General features: G+C 51.7%; 1 protein-coding gene across 1 annotated transcript in view; it reads left to right on the top strand.

The window, feature by feature from the left end:
* LOC105483005 (integrin subunit alpha L) overlaps positions 1-14,400 on the top strand; it is a 53,503-nt gene that overhangs the window by 34,517 nt on the left and 4,586 nt on the right. Inside the window, exons 19-29 of the mRNA XM_071084403.1 lie at positions 833-886; positions 975-1,048; positions 2,000-2,141; positions 5,243-5,353; positions 5,763-5,842; positions 5,932-6,018; positions 9,631-9,706; positions 12,496-12,609; positions 13,175-13,231; positions 13,323-13,421; positions 14,146-14,241. Of these exons, the coding sequence (XP_070940504.1) occupies positions 833-886; positions 975-1,048; positions 2,000-2,141; positions 5,243-5,353; positions 5,763-5,842; positions 5,932-6,018; positions 9,631-9,706; positions 12,496-12,609; positions 13,175-13,231; positions 13,323-13,421; positions 14,146-14,241 (990 nt within the window). The remainder of the gene's footprint in view (positions 1-832; positions 887-974; positions 1,049-1,999; positions 2,142-5,242; positions 5,354-5,762; positions 5,843-5,931; positions 6,019-9,630; positions 9,707-12,495; positions 12,610-13,174; positions 13,232-13,322; positions 13,422-14,145; positions 14,242-14,400) is intronic.

Here is a 14,400-nt window from a genome sequence, read left to right on the forward strand (position 1 = left end):
CCTATAATCCCAGCACTTTGGGAAGCTGAGAGGGGGTGGATTGCTTGAGACCAGGAGTTCAAGACCAGCGTGGCCAACATGGCGAAAACCTGTCTCTACTAAAAATATTTTTTAAAAATTAGCCAGGGCCGGGCGCGGTGGCTCAAGCCTGTAATCCCAGCACTTTGGGAGGCCGAGGCGGGTGGATCACGAGGTCAGGGGATCGAGACTATCCTGGCTAACATGGTGAAACCCCGTCTCTACTAAAAATACAAAAAACTAGCCGGGCGTGGTGGCGGGCGCCTGTAGTCTCAGCTACTTGGGAGGCTGAGGCGGGAGAATGGCGTGAACCCGGGAGGCGGAGCTTGCAGTGAGCCGAGATCACGCCACTGCACTCCAGCCTGGGAGACACAGCGAGACTCCGTCTCAAAAAAAAAAAAAAAAAATTAGCCAGGCATGGTGGTGGATGCCTGATGGATGCCTGTAATCCCAGCTACTCAGGAGGCTGAGGCATGAGAATCGCTTGAACCAAGGAGGCAGAGGTTGCAGTGAGCAGAGATCATGCCACTGCACTCCAGCCTGGGCCTGGGCAACAGAGTAAGACTCTGTCTTAAAAAAAAAGAAAAAAAAAAAAAAAAGGAGCTGCCAGCAGAGTGTGACTGCACAAGTGGCAGTGGGCTGAGGCAGCAGAGTGGGGCAGCCCTGGGAAGGCAGCTGGCTCCTGGGCAGGGCCAACCACAGCCAGTTCAGTTAAGCTAAGCCCCTGCCCCACCAGCTCTCATTCATTCATGAGGTCTGCTGCCTCAGCTAATCTCTCTTCTCTCCATCCTGCCCACTACCCCTCGCCCGGCAGAGCAAGGACATACCGCCCATCCTGAGGCCCTCCCTGCACTCAGAAACCTGGGAGGTAAGAGGGGAGGAGGGGCAGGCAGAGAGGCCTGGGGTCAGGTCCCTCCTGGTCTGAGCCTCTTACTCCTTTCTTCTTGGCCTTTCAGATCCCTTTTGAGAAGAACTGTGGGGAGGACAAGAAGTGTGAGGCAAACCTGAGAGTGTCCTTCTCTCCTGCAAGGTCAGTAAGGCCTCCCGCCCTCCAGCCTCCATCCACTCTGGTTTAAGACCCCCTGCTCCACTCACCAGATATGTCATTTGGAGACGCCACTTCCCTCTCTTGGGCCTTAGTTTCCTTTTCTGAGAAATTCGAGGCTGACCTCAGTGGCTCATGCCTGTAATCCCAGCACTTCAGGAGGCCAACCAAGGTGGGAAGATTGGTTAAGGCCAAGAGTTCAAGACCAACCTGGGCAACATAGCAAGACCCTGTCACTACAACAAATTTAAAAATTAACTGGGCGTGGTGGCTCATGCCTGTATTCCCAGCTACTTGGGAGATTGAGGCAAGAGGATTGCTTGAGCCTGGGAGTTCGAGGCTGCAGTAAACACCACTGCACTCCAGCTTGGGTGACAAAGCAAGACCCTATCTCTAAAAAATAAAAAGTAAATAAAATAGAAAGCAAATCCCTCATATAACTCCCATCAGTCAGCAGTAAATAAGATTGCAAGTATTGCAAAACTGAAAGTCTGAGCATAGCTGGGCAGCGTGGCTCACACCTATAATCCCAGCACTTTGGGAGGCCAAGGCAGACGGGTCACCTGAGTTCAGGAGTTCAAGACCAGCCTGGCCAACATGGTGAAACCCCGTCTCTACTGAAAATACAAAGCTTAGCCGGGCGTGGTAGCGCATGCCTGTAATCCCAGCTACTTGGGAGTCTGAGGCAGTTTAGTTGCTTGAATTCTGGAGGTAGAGGTTGCAGTAAGCCGAGACTGTGCCATTGCACTCCAGCCTGGGCTACAGAGTGAGATTCTGTCTCAAAAAAAAAAAAAAAAAAAAAAGACTGAGCATAAAAGATGATTGGTTTTGATTTATTTCTTTCAGGCCCACCAGATCCTTCAGTTCTGATATTCCCCACCCTGATCCTCCCTCCTCCATCTTGGCCCCTAACTTTTCCCTGATCATCCCCCACAGATCCAGAGCCCTGCGTCTGACTGCTTTTGCCAGCCTCGCTGTGGAGCTGAGCCTGAGTAACTTGGGAGAAGATGCTTACTGGGTCCAGCTGGACCTGCACTTCCCACGGGGACTCTCCTTCCGCAAGGTGGAGATGCTGAAGGTGGGTGAGAGTACAGTGCCTGCCTACGGGCGTGCGTTCCGCAGCCGCTACTCCCTTCTCTGAGCCCCAGGCAGCCAGGACAGCCTGAACACGTGGGCAGCCGCGGGTGGACAGGGGTCTTAGGGTCATATCTGGGTTCCCAGCCTTGAGCTGTATGATCTGAGGTACGAGGTTTACCCTCTCAGGCTGGGTGCCGTGGTTCACGCCTGTAATTCCAATACTTTGGGAGGCCAACGCGGGCGGATCACCTGAGGCCAGGAGTTCAAGACCAGCCTGGCCAACATGGTGAAACCCTGTCTCTACTAAAAAATACAAAAATTAGCCAAGTGTGGTGGTGTGCACCTGTAATCCTAGCTACTAGGGAGGCTGAGGCCGGAGAATCGTTTGAACCTGTGAGGCAGAGGCTACTGTGAGGCGAGATTGTGCCACTGCACTCCAGCCTGGTGACAGAGCAAGACTCCATCTCAAAAAAAAATTTAAATAGAGAGAGGCTCTCACTATATTCCCCAGGCTAGTCTCAAACTCCTGAGCTCAAGCAATCTGCCCACCTCAGCCTCCCAAAGTGCTAGGATTACAGGTGTGAACCAGTGCGCCCCACCAAATTTCCTTTCTTTTTAAGGTTGAATAATATTCCATTTTATGTACAGACCATATTTTATCTATTTATCTGTTGATGAACACTTGAATTTTTTTTTTTTTTTTTTTTTTTTTTTTTTTTTTTTTTTTTTTTGAGACGAAGTCTCACTCTTGTCCCCCGGGCTGGAGTGTAATGGCGCGATCTCGGCTCACTGCAGACTCCGCCTACGGGGTTCAAGTGATTCTCCTGACTCAGCCTCCTGAGTAGCTGGGATTACAGGCGCCCGCCACCATGCCTGGCTAATTTTTGTATTTTTAGTAGAGACAGAGTTTCACCATGTTGGCCAGGCTGGTCTCAAACTCCTGACCTCAGGTGATCCGCCCACCTCGGCCTCCCAAAGTGCTGAGATTACAGGCATGAGCCACCATGCCCAGCCGAATTATTCTTATACAACAACATTAAATGCTTCTTTGCTGGATGTGGTGGCACAATTCCAGCTACCTGGGGGGCTGAGGTAGAGAAGTGCTTACGCCAAAGGGTTCAAGGCCACAGGGAGCTATGATCGTGCCAATGCACTCTAGCCTGGGCAACAGAGCAAGACTCTGTGTCTACACAAAATTAAATAATTAGCCAGGTGTGGTGGGGTGTGCCTGTAGTCCTGCTACTCAGGAGGCTGAGGTGGGTGGATCGCTGGAGTCATGTTTGAGGCTGCAGTGAGCTATGATCACACCATTGGCCACCAGCTTGGGCAACACAGCGAGACCTTGTTTCAGAAACAAACAAACAAAAAAAAAAACAGAAACAAAAAAACTGGGCTGGGTGCGGTGGCTCACTCCTGAGGTCAGGAGTTCAAAACAAGACAGGGCAACATGTTGAAACTGCATCTCTACTAAAAATACAAAAATTAGCTGGGCGTGGTAGCCTGTCCTATAATCCTAGCTGCTTGGGAGGCTGAGGCAGGAGAATCACTTGAACCCAGGAGATGGAGATTCAGTGAGCCGAGATCACTCCACTGCACTCTAGCCTGGGTGACAACAGCAAGACTCCATCTCAACAATAAAAAAAAGAGAGAAAAAAAATAACTGGAATCAAACAGTTCTGTGTTCAAGTTCTTACGGATCCCTACTGTTACCCAGTTATGACACCTTGGGAAAGTTCCTTAACCTCCCTGAACCTCTATTTCCTTATATGTTTCCTTCCCAGGCTGAGACTGAAATCTGTCCTTTACAAAATTGGGATGAATGGTTTAATAATGCTTAGCCCACGATAAGGCTCATTTTGTAAATGGTTACTGAATGCATAGAGGTAGTGGCATTTTAAAAACTTCACAATAGTCTCCTCTTTGATCATGCCACACTTTCCTGAGCCGTTATTATCTCTTTGACCTGTTTGAGCACTTCCGGTTTTTCAGCATTATAGTGTTGCAATTACCCCCCTACACCCAACTTTTATTTTTGAGATAAGGTCTCACTCTGTTGCCCAGGCTAACGTGTAGTGGCGCAAGCATGGCCCACTGCAGCCTCAAACTCCTGGGCTCAAGTGACTCTCCTGTCTAATAGCTGGGACGACAGGCATACCCCACTAGGCCCAGCTAATTTTTTTTTTTTTTTTGAGACGGAGTCTCGCTGTGTTGCCCAGGCTGGAGTGCAGTGGCGCGATCTCGGCTCACTGCAAGCTCCGCCTCCCGGGTTCACGCCATTCTCCCGCCTCAGCCTCCGAGTAGCTGGGACTACAGGCGCCCGCCACCACGCCTGGCTAGTTTTTTTTTTTTGTATTTTTAGTAGAGACGGGGTTTCACCATGTTAGCCAGGATGGTCTCGATCTCCTGACCTCGTGATCCACCCGCCTCGGCCTCCCAAAGTGCTGGGATTACAGGCTTGAGCCACCGCACCCGGCCTTGCCCAGCTAATTTTTAAAAATCTTTTGTAGGCCAGGTATGGCGGCTTACACTTGTAATCCCAGCACGTTGGTAGGCCAAGGCAGGCAGATTCCTTGAGCCCAGGAGTTCAAGAGCAGCCTGAGTGACATAGAGAGACTCCATCTCTGCTAAAAACACAAAAATTAGCCGGACATGGTGGCACATCCCTGTAGTCCCAGCTACTTGGGAGGCTGAGGCAGGAGGACTGCTTGAGCCTGGGAGTCAGAGGTTGCAGTGAGCCGAGATCGCACCACTGCACTCTAGCCTGGGCAACAGAGTAAGATCCTGTATTTAAAAGAAAAAAGATTATTTTGTAGAGATGGAGTCTCACTGCTGTTCAGGTTGATCTTGAACTCCTCAAGTAATCCTCCCACCTCAGCCTCCCAAAATGCTGAGATTTCCAGTGTGAGCTACCTTTCCTGGCCTTGCAGTGACTATTTTGTACTAAGCCTCTGTCTGCAGCCCTGATTCTTGGGCCCTTTCTCTCTGAGAAGGTGCCATGACAGGGACAGAGCCCCTGGGGGACGTAGGCCAGGAGGGCTGGTGGCCTCTGGGGGAACCTTGGCCTTGTTCATTAACAAACCTGTTCCCTCCTTTCACTCCCAGCCCCATAGCCAGATGCCTGTGAGCTGTGAGGAGCTTCCTGAAGCGTCCAAGCTTCTGTCCAGGGCGTTATCTTGCAACGTGAGCTCTCCCATCTTCAAAGCAGGCCACTCAGTGAGTGCTTCAAGTCTCCAGGGACCAAGCAGCCTAGGGACCCTGAGCTGGCAGAGGGCAGGGAGCTCTTGGCTCAGGAGGAGGGAGTAGGTGACTGTCAGGAAGGGTGTACTTTGCCCCTACCCAAGAGAAATGTTTGTGAATCTGTTTTGTGTCATGTTTGAGAGCCTGGACTTTGGAATCAGGCAAAGCTGGGATTGGGTTATTCATTTTGTGACCTTATAGACATGACTTAACCATTTGGAGCCTTGGTTGCCTCATCTTCGCATTGGGTAGAATCCTAGCTCAGTGCTTGGGGTGCAGTGAGTACTTGATAAGGGGTCCCTGAGATGATGGTGATTGGATGTGGGGGCCGTGGGGCTGCTCCTCACGCCCCTTCCATTTCCATTCCCCTCTCCTTCCCTGCCAGGTTGTTCTGCAGATGATGTTTAATACGCTGGTAAACAGCTCCTGGGGGGACTTGGTCGAGTTGCACGCCAATGTGACCTGGTGAGCAGGCCCCGCCCACATCCCTGCCCTGGTCTCAGACCTGGCCAAGCCCTTCTCCTAACACTGGCCTCTTTCTTGCCTCAATGCAGTAACAATGAGGACTCAGGCCTCCTGAAGGACAACTCGGCCACTACCAGCATCCCCGTCCTGTACCCCATCAACGTCCTCATCCAGGAGTAAGTCCTTCCCAGCAGATAGCCAAACCTCTCCTCCCACCGCAGCCTCCCAACCCAGGGCCCCGACTTTGCCCCCTGGGGCTCCCCTTCTGAACCTCCTTCCTTTCCCAGAGCCCCCTGGGGTAATTCGAACTGATTCCAGCCACAGCCCCAACAGTTTTCCACGTTCCAAAATGTGAGGGCCCTGGAAGAGTTCGGGGAAGGATCAGCATTTACTGATGGAAGAAAAGGCTCATTGAACACTGATCTTATATCAGACTGAGGGCCGGCTGCACTGCGCGGTTGCTGACATTGCCTGGAGCCCTCAGCACCTCTGTGAGGCAGCTGTGCCTCTCTCCGTTTTACCAATGAACAAGCTGAGGCTCAGAGAAGGCCAGCACTTACCCGAGGTCCAATAGCTGGAAGTACTAAAGCCAGGGTCTGAGCTTCAGCCTGTCTGACTCCAAATGCCCAGCCAAACTCCTGACTGTTTCGGTCACCTAGATTCTCTCCCCTCCTGGGGGCTGATAATGTCAGGAGAGACAGGAGAAAAGTTATCACAATACCTCTTGCCCTCAGGGAGCTTACAGTCAAGTTGGAGAGACCAAACTCATGCACACACATAGTCAGTGACTCTCAGAACGCAGTAGCAGGAAGGAACCATGGGGATCACTAGTTGGGTTTGTAACTGAACCATGGTCTGGCTGCTTGTTACTTGAAAGCCAGACTTAAGAGGCAAGAGTTGGTGGGAGGAAAGGCAGGTTTATCTGGAAAGCCAGGCAATTGAGAAGATAGTGAACTAGTGTTCTAAAGGACCATCTTTAATGTTAAGGGTAGGGGGAAGAGAAAGAGGTTGAGATCAAGAGGTAACTTAGCAGCACAGACATCCGGGCACCAGAGATGATACAAGGAGGTTGGGAACTTCTTGGTCCTTGGTCAGGTCACAGTGCTTCTATAAATCTTTTTTTTTTTTTTTTTTTTTTTTTTTTTTTTTGAGACGGAGTCTCGCTCTGTCGCCCAGGCTGGAGTGTAGTGGCACAATCTCGGCTCCCTGCAAGCTCCGCTTCCCGGGTTCACTCCATTCTCCCGCTTCAGCCTCCGGAGTAGCTGGGACTACAGGCGCCCGCCACCACGCCCAGCTAATTTCTTTTTTTTTTTTTTTTGTATTTTTAGTAGAGACGGGGTTTCACCATGTTAGCCAGGATGTTCTCAATCTCCTGACTTCGTGATCTGCCCGCCTCGGCCTCCCAAAGTGCTGGGATTACAGGCTTGAGCCACCGCGCCCGGCCGTGCTTCTATAAATCTTTAACAAAACGTAGTTAGTTGTTTACATACGTCCCCTTTAATGCCAGACTTAGTTTTAAAAACTACATGATTGCTGTTTTTGCATGTTATCTCAGTGCTCTAAAATTATCCTAACCTATGGGCAGGAATGGGGAAGGGCCTCTTCAACAAAAATAGAGGGAGTTACGTCAATTTTTTGCTATTTCAAAAACACCTGGCCGGGCGCGGTGGCTCAAGCCTGTAATCCCAGCACTTTGGGAGGCCGAGACGGGCGGATCACGAGGTCAGGAGATCGAGACCATCCTGGCTAACACGGTGAAACCCCGTCTCTATTAAGAAATACAAAAAACTAGCCGGGCGAGGTGGCAGGCGCCTGTAGTTCCAGCTACTCGGGAGGCTGAGGCCGGAGAATGGCGTGAACCCGGGAGGCGGAGCTTGCTGTGAGCTGAGATCCGGCCACTGCACTCCAGCTTGGGCGACAGAGCGAGACTCCGTCTCAAAAAAAAAAAAAAAAAAAAAAAAAAAAAAAAACCTGTTAAAGGTCTTCTCGCTTATAGAAAAGGAAACTTGGCCAGGTGCAGTGGCTCACACCTGTAATCCCAGCACTTTGGTAGGCCAAGGTGGGTGGATCACTTGAGGTCAGGAGTTCAAGACCAGCCTGGCCAACATGGTGAAACCCTGTCTTTATTAAAAATATAAAAATTAGCTGGGTGTTATGGCAGGCACCTATAATCCCAGCTACTTGGGAGGCTGAGGCAGGAGAATCACTTGAACTCGGGTGGAGGAGATTGCAGTGAGCTGAGATCGCACCACTGCACTCCAGCCTGGGTGACAGAGTGAGACTCTGTCTGGAAAAATAAAAGGAAACTCAAAGTCGAGTGGCTTTTTCCAGTTGGCTCAGTTACAGAAGGAAAAAGAAGGATGAGGACAGTGTCTGAGTCCAGGTTTCCAGTGCTTTTTAAATTTTTCTTTTTTTTTTTTTTTTTTTTTTTTTTTTTTTTTTTTTTTTTTTTTTTTGAGACGGAGTCTCGCTCTGTCGCCCAGGCTGGAGTGCAATGGTGTGATCTCGGCTCACTGCAAGCTCCGCCTCCTGGGTTCACGCCATTCTCCTGCTTCAGCCTCCCGAGTAGCTGGGACTACAGGTGCCTGCCACCATGCCCGGCTAATTTTTTATATTTTTAGTAGAGACTGGGTTTCACCGAGTTAGTCAGGATGGTCTTGATCTCCTGACCTCATGATCCGCCTGCCTCGGCCTCTCAAAGTGCTGGGATTACAGGCGTGAGCCACCGCGCCTGGCCAAATTTTTTCATTTTTTAAGAGATAGGGTCTCGCTCTGTTGCCCAGGATGGAGTGCAGTCGCACAATCTCGGCTCACTGCAACCTCCACCTCCCGAGTTCAAGCAATTCTCCTGCCTCAGCCTTCCAAGTAGCTGGGACTATAGGTGCCCATGACCACGCCCGGCTAATTTTTGTATTTTTAGTAGAGATGGGGTTTCACCGTGTTGGCCGGGCTGGTCTTGAACTCCTGATCTCAGGTGATCCACCTGCCTCAGCCTCCCAAAGTGCTGGGATTACAGGTGTGAGCCACCGCACCTGGCCTGCAGTACTTTTGAACATCAATGCCACACAGTATGATACTGACATGAAATTAGAGCCAGGAAAGATGAGTGTGGGTTGGGGGACAAATGGAAGGGTTTGTGGAGAAAGTGCGGCTTGGATTGGGGTCTGGAGGATGAGGCCATTAGGGGAAGAGCTAAAAAGGAACCTAGGTGTCCTCATCAGAAACCATGGCCCAGACAAAGGCAAGGAGGGAGGAAGCAGTGGGGCAGACATGGGGGACGGGGAGTGGGCAGGATTACCCGAGGGCAGGTGTGTGCAGGGGAGCAGTGGGGAGACAGCCTGGACGTGGGAGGCTTTGGACCTGACCCTCCCTCGCAGTAGGGGGCAGTTGGCAGATGCTGAGCAGGTGAGTTGCAGGACTAGAGAGTGATGTCGGGAAGGTCACCCAGCAGTGTGTGTTGGAAGGATGGGTGTGAGGGGCATCAGCAGTGGATATGATTATTCAGGAGATGAGCAGGGACACCAATGAGGTGGCGCACAGTGGGAAGGACATAGCCTCCACTGGACACACCTCCCTGGGCTCCAGTCCTGTCTCTCTACTGTGGGGCTTTGGACAAGAGGCTGGCCCTGTCCAGGAGCCTTAGTTTCTGGGAAAGAACAGGTTGTGGTAGGGATTGAATGAGATGGTGTCTGTGCAGTTCCTAGCGCAGTGGCTGGGTGCTCAGAAGCTTCCTGGAGCCCAGGTTGCTGTCACTTCGTTCTTCCATCACTGCCCTTCTCTCTCCACAGCCAGGAAAACTCCACACTCTATGTCAGTTTCACCCCCAAAGGCCCCAAGATCCACCAAGTCAAGCACATCTACCAGGTATGAACCCCAATGTGGAAGGTCCTTATAGGTCACACATTCATTCCTTATCCTGGGGACTGAGGATGCAGGCACCAAATAGACACAGTCCTCATCCTAGCCGTCCACCTGTTCAATAATCCTTTCTCTAGAGCGTCACAGCCTCCACTTATAGGCTTCCAGCAGCAGCATATGCTAACTCCTTTCTGCCACTGGATACATTATTTCAAGAATCACAGGGTTTGAGAGCAAGGAGGATGCTGAGAGAGAACCTACTTTTTCATACTCACATTGAATGAGCTGCTATTCTTTGCTCTGTTACCCAGGCTTGAGTGCAGTGGTGGGATCTCGGCTCACTGCAAACTCTGCCTCCCAAGTTCAAGCAATTCTCGTCTCAGCCTCCCAAGTAGTTGAGGTTACAGGCATCCACCACCATGCCCAGCTAATTTTTGTATTTTCTATAAAGACAGAGTTTCGCCATGTGGGCCAGGCTGGTCTGGAATTCCTAACTTCAAGTGATCCACCCACCTCAGCCTCCCAAAGTACTGGGACTACAGGCATGAGCCACTGCGCCTGGCCTATTCTAAGTTAGGTATTCAGCTAGGTGCTGGCACCCTGCCCAGTCTCTAAACCCAGGTTCTGTGCCTGGTGCTTTATTTTTATTTTTACTTTTTTTTTTTTTCCAGACAGAGTCTTGCTCTGTCACCCAGGCTGGAGTGCAGTGGCGTAATCTCAGCTCACTTCAACCTCTGCTTCCTGGATTCAAGCGATTCTCCTGCCTCAGCCTCCTGAGTAGCTGGGATTACAGGTGCACACCACCACACCTGGCTAACGTTTGTATTTTTGGTAGAGACAGGGTTTCACCGTGTTGGCCAGGCAGGTCTCAAACACCTGACCTCAAGAAATCCACCCACCTCGGCCTCCCAAAGTGCTGGGATTACAGGCATGAGCCACTGTGCCTGGCCTCGTCTCAACACATTCTAAACCAAATTTGCTGTCTTCCCCTAAGCCAGCATCTCCTCTGGCTTGCATGGAATCTTTTGAAAGCACCCTCTCTTCCTCAAGGAAAACTTACGTGTCTGGGTGAATTTCTCCTCCCTTCTGCCTTGTCCCACTGCCTCCTGGAGTCTGGTTGTCTGTGTCCTTTTTCTGCTACTGCCCAGACCCAGTTCTTCACCTTCTTGCAACTGGACTATAGAGAGAGGCTCCCAACGTGGGCCATGACCCGCCTCTCCCAGCCTCTTTCCAGCTCATGCCTGCAGGGGATGGACCTCCCTGGAGCTACTCTCTTCCTCTGCCATCTTCCGTGACTTCCCACTGCCTCCTTGATGCTGCTCCAACTCCTCACTCTCAAGCCTTCCAGGCCCCCATAGTCTGATCTTGGGCTTCCTTTCCAGCCTCAGCTCCTGTTCTCCTTCCCAGGCACCCTCCTTCCAGCCACATCACTCTCATCTGGAGTCATCCTGGCTCCCTGCATGTCTCTTCCTGGATGCCCTCTCCCACCTTCATCTGTTAAAATCCTGTCCATCTGGTCGGGCGTGGTGGTTCACACCTGTAACCCCAGCACTTTGGGAGGCCCAGGTGGGCGGATCACCTGAGGTCAGGAGTTCAAGACCAGCCTGGCCAACATGGTGAAACCCTGTCTCTACTAAAAATACAAAAATTAGCTAGGTGTGGTGGTGTGTGCCTGTAGTCCTAGCTACTGGGGAGGCTGAGGCAGGAGAATCGCTTGAACTTGGGAGGTGGAGGTTGCAGTGAGCTGTGATCGTGACACCGCACTCCAGCCTGGGTGACAGAGTGAGACTCTGTCAAAAAAAAATAAAAATAAAAATCCTGTCCATCTTTCACAGTCAAATTCAAATCCTGTCCCTGACATTTGGCCTTTTTAATTTAACTGGTATTTCAAGTGTCCACAAATGTTTGTTGAATGAATAAATGATAGAATCCTTCTAATTTGACACACATTTTCTTGCTTCCTAAGACATTGTTAGTGCCACTTCTGTGTCACTTTCTTATACATATCTGGGTCTCCCAGCCTTAACACAGGTAGCTCTTTTTTTTAACAAATGGTGCTCAGAATTTTTTTTTTTTTTTTTTTTTTGTCACCCAGGTTGGAGTGCAGTAGCATGATTTTGGCTCACTGCAACCTTTGCCTCCTGGGTTTAAGCAATTCTCCTGCCTCAGCCTCTGAAGTACCCAGCACTATATGATTGCACCACCACGTCTGGCTAATTTTTGTATTTTCAGTAGAGACAGGGTTTTTCACCATCTTGGTCAGGCTGGTCTCAAACTCCTGACCTCAAGTGATCCGCCCACCTTGGCCTCTCAAAGTGCTGAGATTACAGGTGTGAGTCACCACACTAGGCACCATGTCAAGCAGTAGGGGATTGGAAGTGGCGTAAGAATGGCTCCTGTCCTCAGGGAGCTCATGGTCTAGTGGAGATGCAGACATCCAAGCAGATCCTTCGCTGTCCTGCTGGGGACGCAGAGGACTCTGTGGGAGCCCAGTAAGGGGAGCTGCCCTGTCCTTGGGGAGTCAGCAAATCCTTCAGAGATAATATTAGAGCAGAATGTTGCAGGGTGTGTGAAAGCGTACCGGGTGGAGAAAGCTGGAAGAGCATGGAAGCCACACTGCAAGGCCCTGAGGATGGAAGCTGGCCACGCCCAGTCACTGGACACTGCCTAACCACCAAGGGCCCTGGGGACTCAGCTGATGAGGACTGGAAGAGGCGTGCAAGGGCACACAGGGTCTGGGTAGCAGCTGGGGTGGCTGGCATTTAGGGCTCTGCATCCCTTGTCATCTGTGCCAGGTGAGGATCCAGCCTTCCATCCATGACCACAACATCCCCACCCTGGAGGCCGTGGTTGGGGTGCCACAGCCTCCCAGCGAGGGGCCCATCACACAACAGTGGAGCGTGCAGATGGTGAGTGCTGCCTGGAGAGGGCGGGGCTGCCCTCCCCAGGTCTTGGGGGTGAGTGCATTTGAGGGTACAGAGAGCAGGGCTTGGCCAGGTGCGGTGGCTCTGCCTCCCAAATCCCAGCACTTTGGGAGGCCAAGTGGGAGAATCGATTGAGGCCAGGATTTTGAGACCAGCCTGGGCAACACAGCAAGACCCCAGTCTCTACGAACAAATTTTAAAATTAGCCAGGCATGCATGGTGGCCCGTGCCTGTGGTCCCAGCTACTCAGGAGGCAGAGGCCGGAGGATCACTTGAGCCCAGGAGTTTGAGGTTGCAGTGAACTATGATCACACCACTGCACTCCAGCCTCGGCGACAGAACAAGACCCTGTCGCTAACAAAGAAAAAGAGAAATTCAAGGGGGGCAAGGCTGGGTGTGTGGGGAGTGAGGATGGATTAATTCAGATCCTGCTGGACTCAGAGATGTCTGAACTCACCCAGGACTAGGGCCAGGGTAGGGGAAAGCTGGGATGCCAGGGTCTTACCTGGGTTGTGAAGGCTCTAACTGAAGACCTGCTGCTCATTCCTAGGAGCCTCCTGTGCCCTGCCACTATGAGGATCTGGAGTGGCTGCCGGATACGGCTGAGGTATGGGCGTGTGAGCTGAGAGACGGTGGGGCTGGGCGGCACACGGTTCAGAACGAGGCCTCCCTGACCCCTCTTTCCTCATCCTCGTCAGCCTTGTCTCCCCGGAGCCCTGTTCCGCTGCCCTGTTGTCTTCAGGCAGGAGATCCTCGTCCAAGTGATCGGGACCCTGGAGCTGGTGGGAGAGATTGAGGTAGTTCCTGCTCCTAACAGATGTGGAATCGCTGTGGGGGCCCCAATGCCTGGGGCTGTTGGGGGTGGGCTCCCACCAGACAGTCTGCCTCCATTTTTCTTTTCCATCTTCATGAAATATCCCCTGTTTACACAGTTACAGGTGAAAGAGAACCATGATTTCTGTGAAATGTGCAATGCTGTTTCCATGGGCCTATGGATAGTTCCTATGTGTTCTTTATAGAAAAGCTTTCCTTACAACAATGGGGAGTGACATATTAGGGTGCCACAGTAGAGGCTGAGGCAGGGCTCATGCCTGTAATCCTAGCACTTCGGGAGGCTGAGGTGGGCGGATCACTTGAGGTCGGGAGTTCGAGACCAGCCTGGCCAACATGGTGAAACCCGGTCTGTACTAAAAATATAAAACTTTAGCCGGGCGTGGTGGCACATGCCTGTAATCCCAGCTACTCAAGAGGCTGAGGCATGAGAATCCCTTAAACCCGGGAGGCAGAGGTTGCAGTGAGCCAAGATGGCACCACTGCACTCCAGCCTGGGTGACAGAGCAAGATTCCATCTCAAAAAAAAATTGAAAGGAAAGAATGCCACACTAGAAAGTTGAGTAGAGATGGGTGCACCCCACTGGAACCCCTTTCTCTGCCCTTCCCCACTGTGTTGTGATGGGGGCAGAGGCCAGTGGGTCCTGTCCTCCTTCTCCCGGGTTCTGACGCCTTTCCCCACTCCCGCAGGCCTCCTCCATGTTCAGCGTCTGCAGCTCCCTCTCCATCTCCTTCAACAGCAGCAGGCATTTCCACCTCTATGGCAGCAACGCCTCCCTGGCCCAGGTATCTCTACCTCCTCGGAAGCCCCAGGAACAGGCAACAGAGGGAGTCCAGGAGCCCCAGGGTAGACCGAGATGTAGGACAGCTCCTGGGCTCTGTGCCAGTCAGAGCTTCCCCACTGCCAGAGCCATCAGCCTGGGAGAAGCTGCTTCTTCCCTTGGT

The sequence above is a fragment of the Macaca nemestrina genome, chromosome 18, assembly GCF_043159975.1.
Source record: "Macaca nemestrina isolate mMacNem1 chromosome 18, mMacNem.hap1, whole genome shotgun sequence".
NCBI classification, from domain to species: Eukaryota; Metazoa; Chordata; class Mammalia; order Primates; family Cercopithecidae; genus Macaca; species Macaca nemestrina.